This window comes from Lolium perenne, chromosome 4 (assembly GCF_019359855.2).
Source record: "Lolium perenne isolate Kyuss_39 chromosome 4, Kyuss_2.0, whole genome shotgun sequence".
NCBI lineage: Eukaryota > Viridiplantae > Streptophyta > Magnoliopsida > Poales > Poaceae > Lolium > Lolium perenne.
The window spans coordinates 291,923,029-291,949,362 of record NC_067247.2 but is presented as its reverse complement, the minus strand read 5'-3'; the positions used below and the strand labels follow the sequence as shown (position 1 = coordinate 291,949,362).

At 43.8% G+C, this 26,334-nt stretch overlaps 1 protein-coding gene and 1 pseudogene across 14 annotated transcripts; one reads left to right on the top strand and one right to left on the bottom strand.

The window, feature by feature from the left end:
* The window catches only part of LOC127347714 (probable histidine kinase 2), a 38,520-nt pseudogene extending 19,484 nt beyond the window's left edge, over positions 1–19,036 (top strand).
* LOC127295763 (uncharacterized) lies at positions 1,560–6,644 on the bottom strand. 14 transcript variants are annotated; one of them, XM_051325757.2, is made up of 9 exons: positions 6,166–6,636; positions 5,993–6,082; positions 4,848–4,961; positions 4,218–4,320; positions 3,123–3,284; positions 2,830–2,982; positions 2,562–2,705; positions 2,415–2,463; positions 1,560–1,956 (listed from the first exon to the last, which is right to left on the bottom strand). In XM_051325757.2, exons 5-9 carry the CDS (start codon positions 3,128–3,130, stop codon positions 1,765–1,767), a joined length of 546 nt encoding a protein of 181 aa, XP_051181717.2. In that variant the 5' UTR covers positions 3,131–3,284; positions 4,218–4,320; positions 4,848–4,961; positions 5,993–6,082; positions 6,166–6,636; the 3' UTR covers positions 1,560–1,764. The 14 variants fall into 14 exon arrangements, with proteins under 14 accessions (XP_051181717.2, XP_051181719.2, XP_051181718.2 ...); XM_051325759.2 differs by having other exon boundaries at positions 3,123–3,273; XM_051325758.2 differs by having other exon boundaries at positions 4,218–4,309.
* Positions 19,037–26,334: the final 7,298 nt, after the last annotated feature.

Below are 26,334 nucleotides of genomic sequence, written 5' to 3'. Positions count from 1 at the left end.
AAAGAAAATGATAGAAAATTAAAAAAAATTGTTTTCAGATTCTTGTATGTTATGCAACCTACTATTCGGAGAAATTAAGAAATTCGAATTTTCATTTTTTTTTGCAAAAAAAGTTTTAAAAATGGTAAAATCGCAATAACTTTTGCATACGACGTCGGAAAAAAACGTATAATATATCAAAAAAAATCCAGGGAAAAAGTTACATCCGAATTCACCGGGGTTTACCCGGTTAGCCAATTTTTAGATTCTCAAAATTCCAAATGAAAATACGAAAGCAGGGAGATTTTAGTTTTTGCTATAAATTATGGATTTTATATTTTTTAAATTTAAAAAAAAATAAAATTAATAATTGCATCCAGCATAAAGATTACTATTACTTTTACCCAAATTTTAGATTTTCAAATTTTTAGGTTTTGGCAAAAAAAAATTTATGAAAAATAAAAAAATTTAAAAATTAAAAATTAAAAAGTTAATGTTTATTTATTTATTCACGATTATTATTACATCATTATTTGTTTATGAAAAAAATTATTTGAAATTCAAACAATAAAAAAATGTGACATCGACCAACATGTTAATAGGATTGATATGATACTAGTATCACATACATGGGTGCGTAGCACTTGGATGCGGGACGGAATGGAACTCGGAAGTTAAGCGTGCTAGAGGTGGAGTAGTGGGAGGATGGGTGACCGAGCGGGAAGTCTGACCACGAGTAAGTAATTTGACTAGAGATAAGTGTAGTTAGAGATAGAGACTAAGCTATGCAAATAACTGAAATAATAGAAATTTTGAAAAAAATAGAAAAAAAACGGAGTGAAAAAAAATTAGAAACCCAAATGAATTAAAAAAAAAATAACGAAATAGCCTTTAGTCCCGGTTGGGGACACCAACCGTGACTAAAGGTCCTTCGCCCAGGCGCACGCTAGCCGCCCACGTGGACGGGCCTTTAGTCGCGGTTCGTAAGCAACCGCGACTAAAGGGGGGGCCTTTAGTCGCGCTTAATTGGTCGCGGTTGCGCAACCGCGACTAATGGCAGTTGCGAACCGCGACTAAAGGCCATTTTTCTACCAGTGATATATACTCCCTCTGTCCCTTTTTAATTAACTTGGGGGAGGAAAACGTTTCACAGATGTCATTTTAGAGTCTAGTCCTGCATATTTCAAAACATAACAAAAAAAACTCCCAGATCTGATCGGTCAGTCCCAGATCCATTCGCCGTCCAGACGGAATCGATCGATCGTCAGCTGGAGCGGCAGCTCCACCACGCGATCGTCGGCTGCTGGAGCGGTAGCTCCACCAGGCACCTCCGCCTGGAATCTGGAGCTGGAAAGATCGATTCGATCGTCAGCTGGAATCAATCGATCGATCGTCAGCCTCCGGAGCAGCGCCATGCTCTCCACCCTGCTGGAGCGGCAGCTCCACCACGCGCCTGTGCCTGGTTCTCCTCGCCCGGCTCTGCTCGGCAATTTACTGGAGCGGCAGCTCCACAAGGCACCTCCGCCCTGGTTCTCCTCGCCCACCACACCTGCTCGACACCGCTAGAGCGGCGACTCCACCACGCGCCTCCGCCTGGTTCTCCTCGGCCACCTCTGCTAGACAGCTGCTGGAGCGGCAGCACCGCCACCCGCCTCCGCCTGCTTCTCCTCAGCCCCCTCCTGCTCGACAGCCTCCTCCACCTGCTTCTTCTCGGGCCCCTCCTGCTCGACAGCTGCCGGAGCGACAGCTCCGCCACCCGCCTCCGCCTCCTCCTCGTCGACACCCTTATTCAAGCTCGCCAGCCTCCAGTTCGCCACGCTCCTTCATCCGGCGGCAGCAGGTCGTCTTCATCCGGCAGCGGCAGGTCGTCTTCATCCGGCAGCGCCAGCTCTTCTTCATCCGGCAGCGGCAGCTCATCTTCATCCGGCAGCGGCAGCTCATCTTCATCCGGCAGTGGCAGCTCATCAAGGTTATATTCTGATCATTGCAAGTGCCACATGGTTACCAATTCAAATCTTGTAAAGGAATTTTGTACTGCTACAAAACATATTGCTCACCGTAGTGTAAAGTATAGAAATCTGGTTCAGTCATTAAAATTTAGCCTAACACAATTAATTTTCAGTTAAGTTTCACAAAATTTAGCTTAACACAATTTATCTACAGTAGTTCAAGACACAACAAACAGTAGATTCTTCAACCCTTGCTGCAACAAAGAAATCTATGCATCCAAATTTAAATCCAAGCAATGCTAGTATTGATCAAGCACAACAACGAAAAGAGCATTGCCATTTACGTCAAAAAAGATCTGCTGTCATAACAAGCATCAGTAATAAAAAGTGGAAACGAAAGAATGAGCAATAGTCTATAGCATGCCCAAATGGTGTCCAGGGGGGAGTTGAATTAGCCAGGTGACAGGGAATTAGCTGAATGACTACCTGAAAGTTCTTGCAGAAAGCTCCAGATAAGCTGTTGTTGTTCAGTTTCCTGGTAGCAACAAGAAAGAGAAACAAAAGTGAGTTGTTGTATACGGAGTACATCAAGAAGGATGCGGCATCAAGAAGAACCATGGAATGAAATCTCACAGATAGTTGAGGTTCTTGAGATCCCCAACTGAACTCGGGATGCTCCCAGTAAGATGATTGTCTGACATGTCAAGTGTCTTTAGCATCCCCAGCCTGCCTATGGTGGCAGGAATAGTGCCAGAAATCGCGTTGTTCTGCAACAGCCTGTCCAAGAACAAGAAATGTGAACACTTGCAGTTTCTCATTTGTCTAGAAACCTGTAATTTTTTGGCATATTTCCAATTTTAAAACACCAGCGTGAGGTTGCCGATGCCAGGCGACAGTTTACCGGAGAGGCGTTGGCTGGGCAGACCACTGCGAATCACACGAGAAGATTAGTCCCCACCGCAAAAGCTCACCGGAGATGGGCGTGAGGAACCGGGAGATGGCACATTGTACTCCTGAATTGCGGCGATGGAGTATTAACCAAGTACCGATAAGCCTTCACAGCAATAGAGCAAATTTACTTTCATGGAGTATAACAATTTCAGCACATGAAACTAAGACTAAGAATTGAGTAACTCGAATATTGCAAGCAAGCATAAGCACAAACATCAGCAGATTTGCAAGCATAGTTCTTACAAGCACATGCATCATCATCAGATTTGCACAAGCATCATCATCAGTACTTATCTGTTCTTCTTGTCATGCAGTTCCATCATGGTTGAAGTGGAAGTACTCGAAGAAGATAACGGCCATGTAGTCAATGATGCAGGAGGTGTTGGGCAGCCATCTGGAAAAGACCTATCAGACCAAGCAAGATTTGGAGCTTACTTTGCAATGCAATTTATACAGACCAGAGATGGAAAGGTGGATAAAAAAGACAAGGAGCTTGTTGCTGGTCTATTAAAGACAAGTCTAAGTACCGTTGAAAAAATCTGGAAAGATGCACGACAACAAATTGCAGCAGGGCAAGAAGTAGATGTTTCATCGAAGAAAAAAGGCAGAGTTGGACGTAAGAGAAAAGATCTAGAGCTCTCCAGGGTAACCTCAATCCCATTGAATAGAAGAAAAACAGTCAGAGCTCTAGCAAGGGAACTCAATGTTAGCCGAACAACCTTGCACAGAAGGTTAGAATGGGGTGAACTAAATCGCTGCTCAAACACTTTGAAGCCAGCTCTAAAGCCAGCTAACCGAATTGAAAGACTGAAGTTCTGTATGTTTATGCTCCAAGAGTGCACAATGACAGATATGAGTGTTTTCTTCAAGGAAATGGATAATTTTGTCCATATCGACGAAAAATGGTTTGACTTGACACAGAAAAACAATGTGTACTATCTAGTCCCTGGAGAGCCTACCCCATATCGGACAGTGCATAATAAGAACAGTATAGGGAAGGTTATGTTTTTAACTGCTGTGGCTAAACCAAGGTTTTCCATTGTTGATGGAATAAAGGTTTGCACTTTTGATGGAAAAATAGGCACATGGCCATTTGTCACTGAAACTGCAGCTATTAGAAGAAGCGAAAACAGGGAAAAAGGTACTCTTGAACTCAAATCAATGAAAGTTAACAGAGATGTAATGAGAGATTTCATGTGCAATAAAGTAATCCCTGCTATACTAGACAAGTGGCCAGATGAGGACGCAGGGAGAACTATCTATATACAACAAGAAAATGCCACCCCACACATCAAGCCTAACGACCCTGTTTTCCTACAAGTTGTTGCACAAACTGACCTGAACATTGTGTTACTGCAACAACCACCTAATAGTCCTGATATGAACATTCTAAATCTATGCTTCTTTCGGTCCATTCAATCTCTCACCGACTGCAGAGCACCTAAAAATATTAGAGAACTGATTGAAACTGTGGAGGAAGAATTTGAGAACTATGAGGTGGATAAGCTATCTAAAAGCTTTCTAACATTGCAAACATGCTTGAGAGAGACTATGAAGAAGCAAGGAGGGAATTGCTATGACATCCAACACATGGGTAAAGATAAAAGGATAAAGGAAGGAAGACTCCCTATCTTTCTTACTTGCAAGGTTGATCTAGTTGCAGATACATTAAAAATTATAGAAGAAGCACAAGCTATTGAGAATAGCACAAGCAGCAAAGAAGCAAAAGCAGAGCAGCTTAAGCAGTTGATAGAAGAGGCAGAAGCAAGAGCAAAAGAAAAAGCAGAAGCAGCACAAGAAGCATCTTGAGTAGTTTTAAGTTATGCAATACTCCGTAGTTTTAAGTTATGTGGAACCTGCTGTATATATGCAGCAGCTCAAATACATCATGTGCTGTACTAGTGGAAGGACTAGTACAACATCAGTCTCAAAATATTCATAGTAGGAGTGCAAGCAAGATATGTTCACCATGAAGGGATTGTGAGGTGCTGAACCATATGGCAGCTGTTTCTGTTTCTGCATCTGCCTGTAGGCTCCATCGCCATACAAGCTATCCAATGTGAGCTTGTCGAGTCCACCACCCTGCGGCAGAAATAAGAGTAAATAAATTTGACAATCAGCCAGATTAAATAAGCACATTATAATTTTGATAAGAAAATTTTAGCTGTACGCAAGAAATCTACGGCTTTGCATACATCTAGCTAGCCGTAGGCCTTAATCATCAATTTTGTTTGCAGTTGTGGATTGAATGTTAAGAATATAATGTGGTGTGAAGCAACCAACAGAAATTATGAACTTTGGGGATTGGGAGCATTTCAAATTCACAAACTTTCCAGAGGTGCATTTGGATCAATGTTTTTATGAGTTCAGTCATTCTAAAGGGAACCTAGAAGTGTCCCTTTAGTTATGCAAATATCTCCGCTAGACCATTGGTAATAGAGATGTGTTCATGTGTTCCAAAGCCCGTTTAGCCGATTCACGGTGTACCAACTAAATCGATCCTACGATCAAGTTGCAGTTACCCCAAATCACAATATACACATAGCGCGGGTGGACTGGAAAACCCTCCTACAGATTCACCGACACATGGTAAAGTACCACCACAAACATCGAGCATGATCCGCAATGGGTGCTGCTGTGAGGAAAGTGGTGTAGTAGTATTGCAGTAGTACCACCACAAACCATCAGTTCCATGATCAACAAGAACCTGATACTGTACTAGATTAACAATACAGTTCACTATCATAACATAAATCCCCGAAGACAGTGAACTAAGGCAATCATAACCTGACGCAGCATCCTAGTAGGCGAAACATCAGACCCATGCACAAACAACCACCGCTCAGAATCGTACTGGCTAAACTATTTGCAAGCATTTCAGGCTGCAATTGAAAGCGTCTAAATCAAAACACAAGCTAACGAGCTGCTACTAGGATGTCATGGACTACAACAGGACCAATACAAACAGCCAAGCAGCTGCCATTCAGCATACGACAATGATGGGATCGTCCAAACTAAAGCTAAATCTAACACGCATCGACGAACAGCTAATCAGTGGCTCAACTAAAAGGACCAAGTACTCCGGGGCAAGAAGAGGACGGGCTGGGTCTCACCTTGAGGCCGATGTAGCGGTCGCTGTGCGCCCTCTTGAAGTGCTTGGTCCTCTTCTTCACGATCTTGGTCGTCAGCAGCGGCACCGCCATCTGCACATCGAAGAGCGGAAACTCGGGTTGAGAAGATCCAAAACGGAGGACGTATCGATCGATGAGGCGTGCGTCGGCGGTACCTTTGCGAAGACTGCGGAGGAGCGGGCGAGCTAGCGGCGGCGGCGGCGGTGATGGAGTAGCAGAGATGGATCGCGGCAGCTAACCTGAGGGCGACGCCGCGTGAGCGCCATGGCGAGGTCGGGGCCGGCGAGATCTTTCGGCGGCGAGGGCGAGGCCGGCTTTCCCGGTAGCTGATCTTGCGTCGCTGCCACGGGATCTGTGGAAAAGGTCGAAAAAATTCAATTTTTTTCACGGATCCAACCGCGTGGAGATCAAGATCTTCTGGATATGGCGGAGAGGAGGAGAAGGGGACGGGGATGGCGCGGAGGAAGAGGAGAAGGGGACAAGTAGGGCGATGGGGAGCGGAGGCGATGCGGTGCCGGCGGAGGCGATGCGGTGCCGGCGACGGCGATGGCCACGGCCAAGCTGTCGCAAGGAGGAGGACATATCGGAGGGGACTGAGTTCGCGAGGAGGGGATTGGTTGGTTAGGACTTACGACACGCGGTGCACAACGTTAGGGGGGTTTTCGCAAAATTACAGCCGAGTTAATTAAATTGGGACGGAGGGAGTATAATGTTTTGAGTAGTTCACAATTTCACATAGATGGCCGCACTCATGTTAGCCACACCATGTGTTTAGTCTTTGTCTATTAAAGAGCTAGGCTAATATTTTATCAAATATTCAAATGTACGATTCATCCTGGTTGTGTACGTTTTCGGATGTAGGACCACATTGAGGCTCCATCTTTGTTATGTGCGTACTTGGATGTGTAACAAGTTTCTTTGTTCAACACATGTTGATTCGGCTCATATATGTAACACGTGTGTTGCAGATATACTTAACACCATACTAGATATGGGCAAGGTGGAGTCCGGGAAGATGCAATTGGAGGAGGTGCAGTTCAGCATGGCCGACGTCCTTGAAGAATCCATGGATATGGTGAACGTCGTCGGTATTTATAGAGGCGTTGAGGTGGTTTGGGACCCCTGTGACTTCTCTGTTCTTCGATGCGATGCGGTCATCGGTGACTGCAAGCGCTTCAAATAGATCCTTGACAATCTTCTTGGAAATACCATCAAGTTTACGCACGACGGCCATGTCGTGCTCCGTGTGTGGACCAACCGCCCTATCGTAAGGACTTCCATGATCAGCACCCCATCTAGGTTCGCCCCCCGCTGGCGTGCGAGTGTGTTCTGTCGGAGGCTGCTAGGAATGAGGGAAGAAGGTGCCGAGCAGAATGCTAACCGACCACTTATTCAGAATGATCCTAACGCCATTGAATTTTACTTTGAGGTAGTAGATCAGGTGTTGGGATTCCAAAGGAGAAAAGAAAATCTGTATTTGAAAACTACGTACAGGTAAAGGAAGGGCATGGTGGCACCGGCCTAGGCCTAGGCATTGTGCAATCCTTTGTAAGTGGCTTTCGTCCTTATATTATTTATTCATGTTCAACTACCACAATTAGAACGGTGATTGTAGCCAATGCTCTATTTTATTAAAAGGAGTTTCATGGGAAATTTGGATTGTAATACATAGAAAATTTTCTATGTTTGCTGATTGATCGTAGGACCTAATAACATAAGGATTTTTTTTTAAGGATTCATTTGCGCTATATTGATGATAAATTTTATATCCACTCAATCCTCTTGGAAATAATCCTTTTATTTCTTTAGAATACCCTTTGTTTTTTTATTATGATGTAATCAAAGAAATAAATATCCCATAGGATTCAAATGGGCATGAAATTGCAATATTGTGTCTTAGAGTTCTGAAAATCCTTTGCTTTTATTGTAATCCAATCAAACAGTTGTATGACCGGATGCATAAATTATAGACTAGTAAAATTTATACTCTTTTTTCCTTTTGCAACTTCAGTAAAAATAACGGTGTATTTTTTTTGCTTTGTGAATTAGGATGGCTACATATTGATCCAAAAGCTATTTTTTCACTAGGTTTATAACTAGAGACAACACTTATGTTGCTTTTGTTAATAACACAAGGTATTGTGTATTAGTGTACCTTTTGGTTTGCAGGCTATGTATAACTTTGCAGGCTGTGATGTTTTTTTTACTTTGTATTTCTTACAATGTTGTTACTTATTTGTTGTTCTTGTTTTGATAAGGTACGTTTGATGGGTGGTGAAATAAGCATCAAGGACAAAGAGCCTGGAGAAGCGGGAACGTGCTTCGGATTCAACGTCTTCCTCAAGATCAGCGATGCTGAAGAGGACATCGAGCAGGGGAGGGCGGCGCCGTCCTTGTTCAGGGAGCCTGGCTGCTTCAAGGGTGGGCAATGCGTCCTCCTAGTCCACGGGGACAAGACCCGGTGGATCCTCCAGACATGGATGGAGAACCTCGGGATGAAGGTCTGGCCCGTCCCGCGCGCCGAGCTCCTCGCCCCGACAATGGAGAAGGCACGCGCCGCCGTGGGCGCCTCGCCGTCCAGGCCAGCGTCGATCTCTTCGCCACAGGGCGGCGGTGATGACTTGGACGGTGTAGCTGACTGATGTCTACGCACGTTTCTATTCTTGTAGACAGTGTTGGGCCTCCAAGTGCAGTGGTTTGTAGAACAGCAGTAAGTTTCCCTTAAGTGGATCACCCAAGGTTTATCGAACTCGGGGAGGTAGAGGTTAAAGATATCCCTCTCAAATAACCCTGCAATTACGATACAAGAAGTCTCTTGTGTCCCCAACACACCCAATACACTTGTCAGGTGTATAGGTGCACTAGTTCGGCGAAGAGATAGTGAAATACAAGTAATATGGATGATTATGAGTAGTAATTGCAATCTGAAATAAAAATGGCAGCAAGCAAACATGTAGCATACTGGTTGTAAACGGTGCATCAATGCTTGGAAACAAGGTCGAGGGATCATACTTTCACTAGTGGACACTCTCAATAATGATACCATAATTGAATACATAGTTATTATTATTTCACTATGCAACTCTGAACCACTCTCCGGTTTACTAATAAACACAAATTCACTGTGTAGGGATACATAAGCATTCCTTAAAGTTCGCATTCCCAATTATGGACACCCCACGCTGTCACTTTGAGCATACAAAGATGGTACTAACTAGTCACCACAATTCATAAATATTTATGTAAAAGCAACATGGGGAAAACGTTTCGTCGCCCCGACGAACGCGGTGGCGATTCCCAGGAACCCGACGATCCCGACCACGGAGATCGAGTGAAAGAGTTTGAGAGTGATCCCGAGAGAGTGAGTGAAGAGAGGATCAACCCGAAGCTTCTGCCCGCCATCTCGAGACTTCCCCATACCAAATCCCCTCAATCCCACCACGATCCCCAGAGCCATTTTCTTCCCATCGAAGGAAGGAGTAGATTGAAAGAAATCATCCTCAAATCCCAAAATCCACAGAAAAGCCTTGACTACTTCAGATCGAAAGTCTTCGATTTCCAGTCCCGGAGCATAAAGTTGGAGCAATTTCTCGTTCCACCCACAAAGATCCACGTGCACCGGCGGTCCCCCCATCCCCAGATCGATGGAAACTCCCAGCATCACATCCACATCCCTGAACCTGAGCCAGTCGTGGCGGCTGAGTCTCTCATGGCGCCATCCACTTTGGATACCGGTTCAGATCGCGGCGATTCAATCCCGGCGGCCGCGGCTAAGGGCGCGCGGGAGCCAACGATCACACAAGAGCAGGAACCACTCGATGATGGATTGAGAAGCCCGCGACAAGACCCCTCTGGTAAGGACCCCATCCCCCTGCAAAAGAAATCATCCTTTGCTCAGTTCGACGGTGACCGGAAGATCGTCAGGATCATAGCAATGTATCCTGTTGGGCGCCATATACGCATCCAATTCATTCGTTTCTTTGAAGGGGGCAATCATAGGATCAAATCCCCCATAGGAAAGGCAACAAAAAGCAACTCAGACCACCAATGCGTCCATCACCAAAAGGAAAAAAGAGCCATACGCACAACCTCTACACCGTTGATATATTCAGGTGGAAACAAAGACCAACAAAAGGAAGCAAGCAGACTGGATGGCCAGGCAACAAATAACAGCGTGCACAACACAGCGGCCGTGCTGGCCCGTGGAAAGCTTACTGAATATTCAAATGCCCGCTTGCATGTGCGAGATTCTCCGATCAAGAGTGAGCCTGTTACTCCTACGGTGGTTGCAGGAAACAGTAATGCAAGAGAGGAATATAATCTGGAGAATGAAGAAAATGTGCAGCGCAACATAGATGGAGTCCGTGCACTTCGGAGGCAGAAAACTAAGAAGGCTTCTATGGATGGTCATGACGTGCTATCAGCTGGTGAAGCGGCAGACAGAACAGGGGGGTCGGCTGCACCAATTCTGGTTCAGGGATCGGGTGCCCTTCTGAATGGGAAAGGCGAACACAAGCTGCAGAATAAACGGAAGAGTAGACACACTGTATCGGATACAGAATCACAACATTTGGGCAAGCGATTCCTTGGGCTCAGTGGCTCCCCTAGCTTTGCTTGGAAGCTGGGGTCTCCTCAGTCGACGGAAAAGACTACACAAGACATGAAGGGAGCCAGTGATGTGGCGGCACAAGATGAGTTAGTGGAGGGCTGGATCGTTACCACACCTGCTGCAGATGTTCTGCAGATGGAAGGGACGGTTGAAAACCTTCTAGTGAATGATGGTAAGAATGCAGCTACTAGTGACATTGTGCCAACTAAGAAGATCATGAAGGCTAAGGAGAACATGCCGAACAAACATCAATGGATCCGTCAGTTCTTGGTCAAGGAAAGAAGGCTAGTGGCCCAGCTCTCCCATTCCGTGGATCGGTATGCGCAGGCAGCGCCAGACGGCCCTAGTGGCTCTCCTCTGATGTGGGTGCCGGCTACAGAGTACTACCTGTTCTCAGGCAGTAGTCTTCTCAAGGACCTGAAGGAGAGATCAGAGCGCACGACATCAGTTTTACTGAAGAAAAAAAATAAGCATGCGAGCAAGAGTTTGTGCCAGGCAGACGAGGTAAATCACACTGAAAACCAGAGTGTCAACACATGCAGTGGCGATGGGAGCAGGAGGAAGAGCTTTGAGTTAATAGATGTTGCTAACGAGGTAGGGAAGGTTGATGAGAACGAGTTTGTAATGGAGGCAACCAGCCATGGGGCCGCTGGTACCCTGACAGGCGTGAAGGAGCGCGCCTGTCAGGAGCCATGACGATCATGGGATGGAACTGTCACGGGCTTGGCCCTCCCGCGACAGTTCAAGAGCTCGAAAGGCTAGTCCGTGCTCACAGACCAAAGCTGCTCTTCCTTTCAGAGACAAGACAGAAGAAAGATTACGTGGAAGGGCTTCGCTGGAGGTTAGGCCTAAAGCATGTCCTTACCTTTAATGAGAAGGGAAAAGGGGGCGGTTTAGCTCTCTTTTGGGATGATAGCATTGACGTAGAGTTGTTCAAAATAAACAACCGCCTTATTGATGTAACTGTTAAAAATCACCCTGTTGGAAATATTTGGAGATGCACCTTCGTTTATGGAGAACCTCGTACACATGAACGTTATAACATGTGGAATATGCTTAAACGTATAAAACCCCTTTTGCCTGGCCCTTGGTTTATGTGTGGTGATTTCAACGAATGCATGTGGCAACAAGAGCATTTCTCCGCAAGACGAAGAAACGAACGACAAATGAGGGATTTTAGAGAAGCGTTGTCCTTCTGCGATCTCCATGATTTGGGTTTTAAAGGAAGGCCTTGGACTTTTGATAATAAGCAATATGGACAAAAAAATGTGAGAGTAAGATTGGATAGAGCGGTGGCTGATGATAATTGGATAAAAATGTTTCCTAACTGTCAGGTAAAGCATTTAACTTCTTCCCGGTCCGATCATTGTCCTCTTTTAATTGAGTTAGAATCTTCTGGTGCTGTGAGACCTTCTCCTCCTATACGCAGGTACGAGGCCTTCTGGGAGAGAGAAGCTGAGTTAGGAGAAGTGATTAAAGATGCTTGGAGCATGCACAAGCAGCCAGGAGACCTGGGAGACGTTGCAAGTAATTTAATGGGAGTCATGGACTCTTTGCATGATTGGAGTAGGAAGGCTATTGGTTCGGTTCCCAAACAAATAGAAAAGAAAAGAAAGCTGCTGGAGTCTTTGTCTTTGCGATCAGATGAGAGAAGTAAAGTTCAGGCCAGAAGAACAAGTGCAGAACTGGATGAGCTACTTGAGAAGGAGGAACTACGGTGGCGACAGCGCTCTCGCATTTCTTGGCTCCGTGCAGGGGACAAAAATACACAGTTTTTCCACAGGAAAGCGACATGGAGGCAGAAAAAGAACAAAATTGAACAGCTAGAGAAAGAAAATGGAGTGGTGACAACAGACGTAGCTGAGATGGAGGAAACGACAACTGATTTTTTCCAGAATCTGTACACAGCAGATGCTTCAGCTCAGCCGGATATCATAACCCAAACGTGGCAGCAGAAGATTGATGAGCATGCTAATGCAACGCTTTGTGCGGAATACACAGAAGAAGAAATTAGTTTTGCATTATTTCAAATTGGACCTCAAAAGGCCCCCGGACCAGACGGATTCCCGGCATGCTTCTATCAGCGGAATTGGGGGACACTGAAAGATGATATCATTAGAGCAGTAAAAAAGTTCTTTGACTCCGGAATCATGCCTGATGGAGTCAATGATACAACTATTGTTTTGATTCCAAAAATAAAGAATCCGACTTCCCTAAAGGATTACAGGCCAATCAGCTTATGCAACGTCATCTACAAGGTTGTTTCCAAATGCTTGGTCAACCGCCTCCGGCCGTTGCTTCATGACATCATCTCCCCTACACAAAGTGCGTTTATCCCAGGTCGCATGATAACTGATAATGCAATTATTGCTTTTGAATGTATCCATGCTTTACAAAATGGGTCGAAGTCGGCTGGCAAATTTTGTGCATACAAGGTGGATCTTATGAAAGCATATGATAGAGTGGATTGGAGATTCCTTGAGGTGGCTATGAGAAGACTTGGGTTTTGTGAGAAATGGATATGTTGGATCATGACATGTGTCAAGACAGTTAGATTCTCTGTGAGGTTTAATGGAAAACTGTTAAAAAGCTTTAAACCATCAAGGGGGCTGCGACAAGGGGACCCCCTCTCCCCATATCTGTTCCTGTTCGTTAGCGAGGGTTTATCGACCTTAATTCAGAACCAGGTAAATACAGGGGATTTGGAGGAGTTAAAGATTTGCAGAAGGTCTCCAGGAATCACCCATCTTTTGTTTGCGGATGACAGTCTGTTATTCTTCAAAGGTACTGCCGAACAAGCTGGTAAAATAAACGATATTCTCCGAGCTTATGAGAAAAGCACCGGACAACAGTTGAGTCCAGCAAAGTGTTGTTTAATGCTGGGGCAAGGTTGCGCACAGGAGGATGGGGATGCGGTTGCATCTATCCTCGGGGTGGAATCCACAAGTTTTGATGAAAAATACTTAGGCTTGCCAGTTCCAGAAGGGAGGATGAAAGATGATAAATTTCAACCAACTAAAGAAAAATTATCAAAGAAATGTTCAAATTGGACTGAAAAATATACGTCAGGGGCTGCAAAGGAGGTTTTGGTGAAGTCTGTGGCACAAGCTATTCTAACATATGCAATGAGTGTGTTTAAGGTTTCTGCCGGTTTATGTGACGAACTCTCCCAGATCATAAGGAATTTCTGGTGGGGAGATGACGATGATTCTAAAAAAGTTCACTGGTTGGCTTGGGATAAAATGACAAAACCCAAGGTGAAGGGGGGACTTGGTTTCAGAGATTTGAGGCTGTTTAACCAAGCTTTACTTGCTAGGCAGGCTTGGAGACTAATCGAATACCCGGACAGCCTTTGTGCACGCTTGTTAAAAGCTAAGTATTATCCATCAGGGGAGTTAATTGATACTGCCTTTATTAAAAATACTTCTCCTTCTTGGCAAGGGGTCATGCATGGGCTTGATTTGCTAAAAAGAGGAGTCATTTGGCGGATTAACTCCGGTTCTAAGGTTCAAATTTGGAGAGATAACTGGCTACCAAGGGGAAATTTAAAGGTAATTGGTAAATCTTCTAACTCAAGAATTAGATGGGTGTCTGACCTGATTGACCCCTCTACTAAATTGTGGAAGGAAGACCTCGTTCGCAAACTATTTCATGAAGCGGATGCTGATTATATATCATGGATCAAATTACCTAGCTTCACGGGTAATGACTATTTAGCATGGCATCATGAGAGAAATGGAATTTTCTCGGTAAAGAGTGCTTATAAACTTGCTTCGGACATACAATCGGGAGCTTCACATTCTTGCAGTACCAGTACTAATGATCCTGGAAAGCGAGATATGTGGAATCTTGTTTGGAAAGCAAAGGTGCCTCCAAAGGTCAAGGTGTTTGGCTGGAAATTAGCAACTAACTCGTTGGGTGTACAAGATCATAGATGCAAAAGGAAAATGGATATTGTCCCTACTTGTAACATTTGTGGAGTGGAACCTGAAACGGCGCATCATGCCATGATTGAGTGCACCAAGGCAAAAGCTCTACGACAGAGGATGAGAAATGACTGGGATCTCCCTGATGAAAATATGTTTAGGTACACTGGAGCAGACTGGGTACTAGTCCTACTTAACCAGTTGGATGATAGCACCCGGGCAAAATTACTTCTCATATGGTGGAGGGCATGGCACATGAGAAATAATGCTTTATTTGGTGATGGCAAATGTGGCATAGAGCAATCCTCCTTCTTCTTGCAATCGTATCTTATTTCCTTCCAGGATACTCGAGAGGTGGAGATGCTTACTAATCCAAAAGGTAAGCACTCTGTGATAAATCTTGTACCAGGAATGAATCTAAGAAGAAAAGAACCTGAAGCTAGTTGGTCCAAACCAGATGTTGGTAAGGCCAAATTAAATTTCGATGCTAGTTTTCTGATCGAAAATCACTCAGGCTCATGGGGAGCTGTTCTAAGGAATGATGCTGGTCATGTTTTGATGTCAGCATGGGGACCCATTAACCAATGTTCTAGTGCTGAGGTTGCAGAAGCAGTAGCAGGTCTGCATGCTGTCAAGATTATCCTCACGACATATGCAGGGCCCCTCCATATAGAAAATGACTGTGCTGCCCTAATTTCGGAACTCAATGGCATAGGTGGTTCAAGATCTGCTATTCGGGACACAACGAAGGACATAAGAAACATTCTCAGTGCGCTGCCAGATGTAACTATATCTAAGATCAATAGATCAGCAAACAAAGTGGCACATGAGTTGGCTAAATTAGGAAGTTCTGGGGTGTGCGTGAGTTTTATGATTGGTTCAGCTCCCCCCTGTGTGGAGGATCTGGTCAATCAAGAATGTAATGAATCTGTTTTCTCCTGATTAATATAAGTAAAGTTCAAAAAAAAAAAAAAAATATTTATGTAAATTAAGCTTAAGAAACAAACACGGTGTGCACACTATCACCTTCACACCGCGAGACAAGGTGTTCCCGAAGTTCACATAATAAAACCACTTGAGTAGCACAATAGTTGAAGAATAACATCTACTTATTCAACTAGATTACAAAGCTCATGATCACATAAAAATCATACATGAAGAGATAGATAGACCATGTAGCTACCGGTAAAGCCCTCAGCCTCGGGGGAGAACTACTCACTCCTCATCATGGGAGTCAGCAATGGCGATGAAGATGGCGGTGGAGTCGATGGAGATGGCTCCGGGTGCAATTCCCTGTCCCGGCAGGGTGCCGGAACAGAGACTTATGTCCCCCTAATTTTGTCTGCGATGGCGGCGGAGCTACAGAACCTTACGTGGATGGAGGCTGGTTTTTTAGGGTTCACGCGTCGGGAATCTTCTTATAGGCGTGATACGTCACAAACGTATTTATAACTTTTGATGCTCCATGCTTGTTTTACACTAATTTATATATGTTTTGTTCATGCTTCGTTGCACTTTTATACATTTTCCGGCACTAACCTATTAACAAGATGCCAGAGTGCCAGTTCCCTTTTTTTTGTATTTCAGAAAAGTTGTATAGGGAATATTCTGAGAATTGGACGAAACAAAAGTCGAAGTCAATATTTTTCCGTAACGAAGACAGAGTCCAGAGGAGGTTGAAGAAAGGCAGCAGGGCGGCCAGACCAGCCCTAGGCGTGGCCTAGACCTGGCCCGCTCCTAGGGGTGGTGTGGGCCCCCTGCCCTCCACCGACATCGCCAATCGTCCTATTTATTCATGATCTCGAGAAAACCTTGAATACTCGAGCCTCCATCGACGAAAAGTTCCGTCGCGACCGCCATTGCAGACCCTAGCTCGGGAGGGTTCTGAAGCTCTTCCCGGCACCCTACCGGAGGGGGAAATCATCACCGGAGGCATCTACATCGCCATGCCCGCCTCCGAACTGATGCGTGAGTAGTTCATCCCTGGACTATGGGTCCATAGCAATAACTAGATGGTTGTCTTCTCCAATTTGTGTCTCATGTTTAGATCTTGTGACCTGCCCTACTTGATCAAGATCATCCTTATGTAATGCTACATGTTGTGTTTGCTGGGATCCGATTAATATTGTCTAATATGTTGAGATCTATTATATATTCTTGTCACATGTTATTTGTGATCTTGCATGCTCTTTGTTGCTAGTAGATACTCTGGCCAACTAGATACTTGTGGCTCCAAGAGGGGGTATTTATGCTTGATAGTAGGTTCATGCCTCTAGTTTTATGGAAGATTGACAATAACTTCTAAGATTGTAGATGTGTTGTTGCTACTAGAGAGAAAACAACAATGTTTTATCCAAGGGTAATTCTATTGTTTACTTTACACACATTGCTTAATGCGATAATCTGTTGCTTGCAACTTAATACTGGAAGGGGTTCGGACGATAACCGGAAGGTGGATTATTAGTCATAGACACAGTTGGATTACGGTCTATGTATTATGTTGTAATGCCCAAATGAATCTCATAGTAATCATCTTGTCATGTATGGTCGGTATTCTGTCAATTGCCCAGCTGTAATTTGTTCACCTAGCATGTTATTTACCTTTATGGAGAGACACCTCTAGTGAACTATGGACCCCGGTCCTTTCCTTTATATTGATAAATTCATCCACTGCAATCTTGTTCTGTTTGCTTACTGTAAGCTATGTTCTCTTTAATTACTGCAAATATCTCCTTCTACTCGATACGTTTAATCATTTGTGTTCAGCAAAACCGGTGAGATTGATAACCTCACTGTAAGTTGGGGCAAAGTATTTTGGTTGTGTTGTGTGCAGGTTCCACGTTGTTGTTGACGCTGGTAGTGCGCCCTGCCACTAGTTAGCTAGCAACACCTTCGGAAGTCACGCCTTACTCATATTGGTCGATTAAACCTAGGTTTCTTACTGAGGGAAAACTTGCTGATGTGCTCATCACGCCTTCCTCTCTGGGTTCCCCAGCGTGATTGCCAACTTCCTTGGCAGCACCATCAAGGCGGAAGGGCGAGGCCGGTGGAGGCCAGGGGGCCCAGACCACCCCTAGGCGCGGCCAGGGCCCGGGCCGCGCCTAGGCCTGGTCTGGCCGCCCTATGGCGCCTCTTCGCCCCCCCCCCCCCCCTTTGAACTTTGTCTTTGTTACGGAAAAATAAGATCTTCGGCTTTCCTTTCGTCCAATTCTGAGAATATTTCCTCTACAACTTTTCTGAAATACAAAATAGCAGAAAACAGGGAACTGACATTGTGGCATCTTGTCGATAGGTTAGTGTCGGAAAATGTATAAAAGTGCAACGAAGTGTAAGAAAAACATACATAAATTGGTGTAAAACAAGCATGGAGCATCAAAAATTATAGATACGTTTGCAACGTATCACTGACCGGTGCTTCAGCTCCAAAGAGATGGTCACCCAGGTCCTGCGGAACAGCAGCGGCAACCACGAAGGGCACCTCCACCCATTCGGCCTGCTCATCGTCGTCGACATCTCCGGTGGGAGGCTCAACGAGATACTCCAGGAGGCGCTGAGCCTCGCGAGGATCAAGCACCAAGTTCCGTGCATGGTGGTGTGCATTACTGACCTAAATGACCTCCTCCGAGGATCTGAGGAGGCTCAAGTAGGCGGCGAGCTGCGACATGGACCTGCGTAAGTCGATCCACTGCTCCCGGCTACGCAAGCTCCTCCAGGTCATGAGAGAGCTCCAGGCCTCTCAATTTCCGCAACAGCATTCACATTATGTCGGGATCACCATCAATGAGCTACCGGCGGTGGATCAGGCCACTGCCGCGTCGTCTGAAATCACATCTGCGGCGGCAGTGCCCAGGAGCCACCCAGGCTTGGAGACGACAAGCCTCTGGAGGCCACGCCACGTCGTCTGAAACCACGTATACAGCTGAAGTGCCCCAGGAGCCGCCCAAGCTTGAAGATGACAATCCTCTGGAAGGGAAGCGCGTGTTGCTGGTGGAAGCCACGAGGGCGCTGCAGTTTATTCAGAAGAAAATGTTGAGCACTCTGGTTGCAACTGTTGTGGTAGCAGTGGATGGATCCGAGGTTGTGGCAATGTTCATCAATGCTCTTGAGATTGCAAGTGGTGGTGCTGCTTCAGAGGAATGGGTGGCCTTGCCCTACGACGTGATATTCATGGATTGCCAGTACATTTTCCATTTTTCGATGCCAAGCAAGTCAATTCAATCAATCTTTTGTTTCTGATGACGGTTTTGACACTGCTCGATCTTCTTTGTTTTTCATATGCCGGTGATGGACGGCTACGAAGAGACAAAGTGCATCCATGAGGAAGAAAGCCGTTACGGGATCTGCACTCCAATCATCACGTTGACTGTGCACTCTGAGGAAGAGGACCTGCAGAAGACCATCCAAGCAGGGATGGATCTCCACCTAACTAAGCCAATACAGAAGAAGAAAGTTGTGGAGGTTGTTCATCAAGTGTGGAAGGAAGATAACTGATGAATGATGATGTTCGTTTCTCTGGTGGCATCGAGGCGTGTGTGGTTTTCCAGTAATTAGGATGATGATTGTGGCATGTATTGAATTTCGCTATATAATATGAATAGTACATGTCTACTACTATATTGTGTACAATACATTTTTTTACTTTTGTGTAGGTGACATAACTGGATATTTAGTTCCAAATGTGATATACACATACCTATATATATTCCCTTTTTTGCGAGGGTCCTACATACACTAGCCATATAATTTACTAGACCATAAAAGCGCGCGTTGCCGCGCCCGCCCATGTTTAGAAAAATGATTGAAATATTTAATAAATTTTAAACTAAAATAAAATTAGCAAATTTCTGAACATGAGTGTCATGTGGGGCCAATCCTACAGCCGTCGCAAGGGCAAGGGCCCTGCGACCCCTTACAGTCTTCCTAGATTAAGTTAGTAGAGTTTGAGTATAATTGGAAAGGTTTAGTCTCGAAGAAGGTTACCCTGCCAATTACCTAAACTGGAGTTAGAGTTAGATGCAAATTCTGTAATTGGCTATTATATAAAGCCACCCCTATGCATTTTAATGGACAAGAAGAATTAATCCAATGTCTCACCTCTTGCTCCTGCGCCGAGGCGCCTATCCTCACCTCCTTCTCCAACCATAGGCCGGCGGGATTATCGCCCTAAGCCACCCACCGATCACACCTACAACCTACGATCCAATCCTCCCCCAACCCGTGACAACTTGGTATCAGATTCATCTTTGATCCCGGCGGCTGCCATGGCGCCTCTGCCGCCACCTCCGCAAATCCTAGCCGAGATCATCGACAAATAGCAGGAGGATCACCAATCTGTGCTCGCCACCCTCACCAGCCTCGCCGATGAAAATCACCAAGCAAGGGTTGAACGTGCGGAGGACCGCGCCACCCTCAAGTCCATCGCCGAGATGATCCAAAAGCTTCAGGGCGATATCGCGGATACAGTTCAGCAATGCTTGATACGCGTACAACACGCGTCCGTTGGGAACCCCAAGAGGAAGGTGTGATGCGTACAGCGGCAAGTTTTCCCTCAGTATGAAACCAAGGTTTATCGAACCAGTAGGAGCCAAGAAGCACGTTGAAGGTTGATGGCGGCGGGATGTAGTGCGGCGCAACACCAGGGATTCCGGCGCCAACGTGGAACCTGCACAACACAACCAAAGTACTTTGCCCCAACGAAACAGTGAGGTTGTCAATCTCACCGGCTTGCTGTAACAAAGGATTAGATGTATAGTGTGGATGATGATTGTTTGCAGAAAACAGAGAACAAAGATTGCAAGAGATTGTATTTCAGTATAGAGAATTGGACCGGGGTCCACAGTTCACTAGAGGTGTCTCTCCCATAAGATAAACAGCATGTTGGGTGAACAAATTACAGTTGGGCAATTGACAAATAGAGAGGGCATGACCATGCACATACATATTATGATGAGTATAGTGAGATTTAATTGGGCATTACGACAAACTACATAGACCGCTATCCAGCATGCATCTATGCCTAAAAAGTCCACCTTCAGGTTATCATCCGAACCCCCTCCAGTATTAAGTTGCTAACAATAGACAATTGCATTAAGTATTGCGCGTAATGTAATCAGTGACTACATCCTTGAACATAGCACCAATGTTTTATCCCTAGTGGCAACAGCACATCCATAACCTTAGAGGTTCTTGTCACCCCTCCAGATTCACGGAGACATGAACCCACTATCGAGCATAAATACTCCCTCTTGGAGTTACTAGCATCAACTTGGCCAGAGCATCTACTAATAACGGAGAGCATGCAAGATCATAAACAACACATAGACATAACTTTGATAATCAACATAACAAGTATTCTCTATTCATCGGATCCCAACAAATGCAACATATAGAATTACAGATAGATGATCTTGATCATGTTAGGCAGCTCACAAGATCCGACAATGAAGCACAATGGGGAGAAGACAACCATCTAGCTACTGCTATGGACCCATAGTCCAGGGGTAGACTACACACACATCACTCCGGAGGCGACCATGGCGGCGTAGAGTCCTCCGGGAGATGAATCCCCTCTCCGGCAGTGGTGCCGGAGGCGATCTCCTGAATCCCCGAGATGGGATTGGCGGCGGCGGCGTCTCGATGGGTTTTCCGTATCGTGGCTCTCGGCACTGGGGGTTTCGCGACGGAGGCTTTAAGTAGGCGGAAGGGCAGGTCAGGGCGGCACGAGGGCCCACACCACGGGGCCGCGCGGCCAAGGGGGCCGCGCCGCCCTAGGGTGTGGCCACCTCGTGGCCCCACTTCGTCTCCTCTTCGGTCTTCTGGAAGCTTCGTGGCAAAATAGGACCCTGGGCGTTGATTTCGTCCAATTCCGAGAATATTTTGTTACTAGGATTTCTGAAACCAAAAACAGCAGAAAACAAAGAATCGGCACTTCGGCATCTTGTTAATAGGTTAGTTCCAGAAAATGCACGAATATGACATAAAGTGTGCATAAAACATGTAGATAACATCAATAATGTGGCATGGAACATAAGAAATTATCGATACGTTGGAGACGTATCAGCATCCCCAAGCTTAGTTCTGCTCGTCCCGGCGAGTAAAACGATAACACAGATAATTTCTGGAGTGACATGCCATCATAACCTTGATCATACTATTTGTAAAGCATATGTAGCGAATGCAGCGATCAAAACAATGTATATGACATGAGTAAACAAGTGAATCATATAGCAAAGACTTTTCATGAATAGTACTTCAAGACAAGCATCAATAAGTCTTGCATAAGAGTTAACTCATAAAGCAATAATTCATAGTAAAGGAATTGAAGCAACACAAAGGAAGATTAAGTTTCAGCGGTTGCTTTCAACTTATAACATGTATATCTCATGGATAATTGTCAACATAGAGTAATATAACAAGTGCAATATGCAAATATGTAGGAATCAATGCACAGTTCACACAAGTGTTTGCTTCTTGAGGTGGAGAGATATAGGTGAACTGACTCAACAATGAAAGTAAAAGAATGGTCCTCCATAGAGGAAAAGCATCGATTGCTATATTTGTGCTAGAGCTTTGATTTTGAAAACATGAAACAATTTTGTCAACGGTAGTAATAAAGCATATGTATCATGTAAATTATATCTTACAAGTTGCAAGCCTCATGCATAGTATACTAATAGTGCCCGCACCTTGTCCTAATTAGCTTGGACTACCGGATCATCACAATGCACATGTTTTAACCAAGTGTCACAAAGGGGTACCTCTATGCCGCCTGTACAAAGGTCTAAGGAGAAAGCTCGCATTGGATTTCTCGCTATTGATTATTCTCAACTTAGACATCCATACCGGGACAACATAGACAACAGATAATGGACTCCTCTTTTATGCATAAGCATGTAACAACAATTAATAATTTTCTCATATGAGATGTAGGATATTGTCCAAAACTGAAACTTCCACCATGGATCATGGCTTTAGTTAGCGGCCCAATGTTCTTCTCTAACAATATGCATGCTTAACCATAAGGTGGTAGATCTCTCTTACTTCAGACAAGACAAACATGCATAGCAACTCACATGAAATTCAACAAAGAGTAGTTGATGGCGTCCCCAGTGAACATGGTTATCGCACAACAAGCAACTTAATAAGAGATAAAGTGCATAAGTACATATTCAATACCACAATAGTTTTTAAGCTATTTGTCCCATGAGCTATATATTGCAAAGGTGAATGATGGAATTTTAAAGGTAGCACTCAAGCAATTTACTTTGGAATGGCGGAAAATACCATGTAGTAGGTAGGTATGGTGGACTCAAATGGCATAGCGGTTGGCTCAAGTATTTTGGATGCATGAGAGGTATTCCCTCTCGATACAAGGTTTAGGCTAGCAAGGCTTATTTGAAACAAACACAAGGATGAACGGCGCAGCAAAACTCACATAAAAGACATATTGTAAACATTATAAGAATCTACATCGTCTTCCTTGTTGTTCAAAACTCAATACTAGAAATTATCTAGACCTTAGAGAGACCAAATATGCAAACCAAATTTTAGCATGCTCTATGTATTTCTTCATTAATGGGTGCAAAGCATATGATGCAAGAGCTTAAACATGAGCACAACAATTGCCAAGTATCACATTACCCAAGACATTTATAGCAATTACTACATGTATCATTTTCCAATTCCAACCATATAACAATTTAACGAAGAAGAAACTTCGCCATGAATACTATGAGTAGAGCCTAAGGACATACTTGTCCATATGCTACAGCGGAGCGTGTCTCTCTCCCATAAAGTGAATGCTAGGATCCATTTTATTCAAACAAAACAAAAACAAAAACAAACCGACGCTCCAAGCAAAGCACATAAGATGTGATGGAATAAAAATATAGTTTCAGGGGAGGAACCTGATAATGTTGTCGATGAAGAAGGGGATGCCTTGGGCATCCCCAAGGTTAGACGCTTGAGTCTTCTTAGAATATGCAGGGGTGAACCATCGGGGCATCCCCAAGCTTAGAGCTTTCACTCTCCTTGATCATGTTGCATCATACTCCTCTCTTGATCCTTGAAAACTTCCTCCACACCAAACTTAGAACAACTCATTAGAGGGTTAGTGCACAATAAAAATTATCATGTTCAGAGGTGACACAATCATTCTTAACACTTCTGGACATTGCATAAAGCTACTGGACATTAATGGATCAAAGAAATTCATCCAACATAGCAAAAGAGGCAATGCGAAATAAAAGGCAGAATCTATCAAAACAGAACAGTTCGTATTGACGAATTTTATCGAGGCACCAGACTTGCTCAAATGAAAATGAACAAATTGAATGAAAGTTGCATACATATCTGAGGATCACTCACGTAAATTGGCATAATTTTCTGAGTTACCTACAGAGAAAACAGCCCAGATTCATGACAGCAAAGAAATCTGTTTCTGCGCAGTAATCCAAATCTAGTATGAACTTTTCTATCAACGACTTTACTTGGCACAACAAAACACTAAACTAAGATAAGGAGAGGTTGCTACAGTAGTAAACAACTTCCAAGACACAAAATAAAAACAAAGTACTGTAGGTAAAAACATGGGTTGTCTCTCATAAGCGCTTTTCTTTAACGCCTTTCAGGTAGGCGCAGAAAGTGTGTATCAAGTATTATCAAGAGACGAAGTGTCAATATCATAATTTGTTCTAATAATAGAATCAAAAGGTAACTTCATTCTCTTTCTAGGGAAGTGTTCCATACCTTTCTTGAGGGGAAATTGATATTTAATATTACCTTCCTTCATATCAATAGTAGCACCAACAGTTCGAAGAAAAGGTCTTCCCAATATAATGGGACAAGATGCATTGCATTCAATATCCAAGACAACAAAATCAACGGGGACAAGGTTATTGTTAACGGTAATGTGAACATTATCAACTTTCCCCAAAGGTTTCTTTGTAGAATGATCAGCAAGATTAACATCCAAATAACAATTTTTCAGCGGTGGCAAGTCAAGCATATTATAGATTTTCTTAGGCATAACAGAAATACTTGCACCAAGATCACATAAAGCATTACAATCAAAATCTTTAACCTTCATCTTAATGATGGGCTCCCAACCATCCTCTAGCTTTCTAGGAATAGAGGCTTCGCGCTCTAGTTTCTCTTCTCTAGCTTTTATGAGAGCGTTTGTAATATGTTGCGTGAAAGCCAAATTTATAGCACTAGCATTAGGACTTTTAGCAAGTTTTTGCAAGAACTTTATAACTTCAGAGATGTGGCAATCATCAAAATTCAAACCATTATAATCTAAGTCAATGGGATCATCATCCCCAATGTTGGAAAAAATTTCAGCAGTTTTATCACAGGCAGTTTTAGCAGTTTTAGCAGTTTCAGGCAGTTTCTCGCGCTTTGCATTAGAAGTGGAAATATTGCTAACACCAATTCTTTTATTATTAATAGTAGGAGGTGCAGCAACATGTGTAGCATTAGCATTACTAGTGGTGGTAATAGTCCAAACTTTAGCTACATTCTTCTCTTTAGCTAGTTTTTCATTTTCTTCTCTATCCCACCTAGCACGCAGTTCAGCCATTAGTCTTATATTCTCATTAATTCTAACTTGGATGGCATTTGCTGTAGTAACAATTTTATTATGATGATTCTCATTAGGCATAACTTTCGATTTCAAAAGATCAACATCAGCAGCAAGACTATCGACTTTAGAAGCAAGTATATCAATTTTCCCAAGCTTTTCTTCAACAGATTTGTTAAAAGCAGTTTGGGTACTAATAAATTCTTTAAGCATGGCTTCAAGTCCAGGGGGTGTGTTCCTATTATTATTGTAAGAATTCCCATAAGAATTACCATAGCCGTTGCCATTATTATAAGGATATGGCCTATAGTTGTTACTAGAATTGTTCCGGTAAGCATTGTTGTTGAAATTATTATTTTTAATGAAGTTTACATCAACATGTTCTTCTTGTGCAACCAATGAAGCTAACGGAACATTATTAGGATCAACATTAGTCCTATCATTCACAAGCATAGACATAATAGCATCAATCTTATCACTCAAGGAAGAGGTTTCTTCGACGTAATTTACCTTCTTACCTTGTGGAGCTCTTTCCGTGTGCCATTCAGAGTAGTTGATCATCATATTATCAAGAAGCTTTGTTGCTTCACCAAGAGTGATGGACATAAAGGTACCTCCAGCAGCTGAATCCAATAAATTCCGCGAAGAAAAATTTAGTCCTGCATAGAAGGTTTGGATGATCATCCAAGTAGTCAGTCCATGGGTTGGGCAATTTTTAACCAGAGATTTCATTCTTTCCCATGCTTGTGCAACATGTTCAGTATCTAATTGTTTAAAATTCATTATGCTACTCCTCAAAGATATAATTTTAGCAGGGGGGATAATATCTACCAATAAAAGCATCCTTGCATTTAGTCCATGAATCAATACTATTCTTAGGCAGAGATAGCAACCAATCTTTAGCTCTTCCTCTTAATGAGAAAGGGAACAATTTTAATTTTATAATGTCACCATCTACATCTTTATATTTTTGCATCTCACACAATTCAACAAAATTATTAAGATGGGCAGCAGCATCATCAGAACTAACACCAGAAAATTGCTCTCGCATAACAAGATTTAGTAAAGCAGGTTTAATTTCAAAGAATTCTGCTGTAGTAGCAGGTGGAGCAATAGGTGTGCATAAGAAATCATTATTATTTGTGGTTGTGAAGTCACACAACTTAGTATTTTCAGCGGTAGCCATTTTAGCAACAGTAAATAAAGCAAA

Bases quoted from the DNA above. Each gene is read 5' to 3' on its own strand.
- LOC127295763 (XM_051325757.2), bottom strand. The intron at 2,706-2,829 runs GTAAACTGTCGC...GTTCTTGGACAG, and splicing joins GCCCAGCCAACGCCTCTCCG to GCTGTTGCAGAACAACGCGA. The intron at 2,464-2,561 runs GTGAGATTTCAT...TGTTGCTACCAG, and splicing joins CTCAAGAACCTCAACTATCT to GAAACTGAACAACAACAGCT.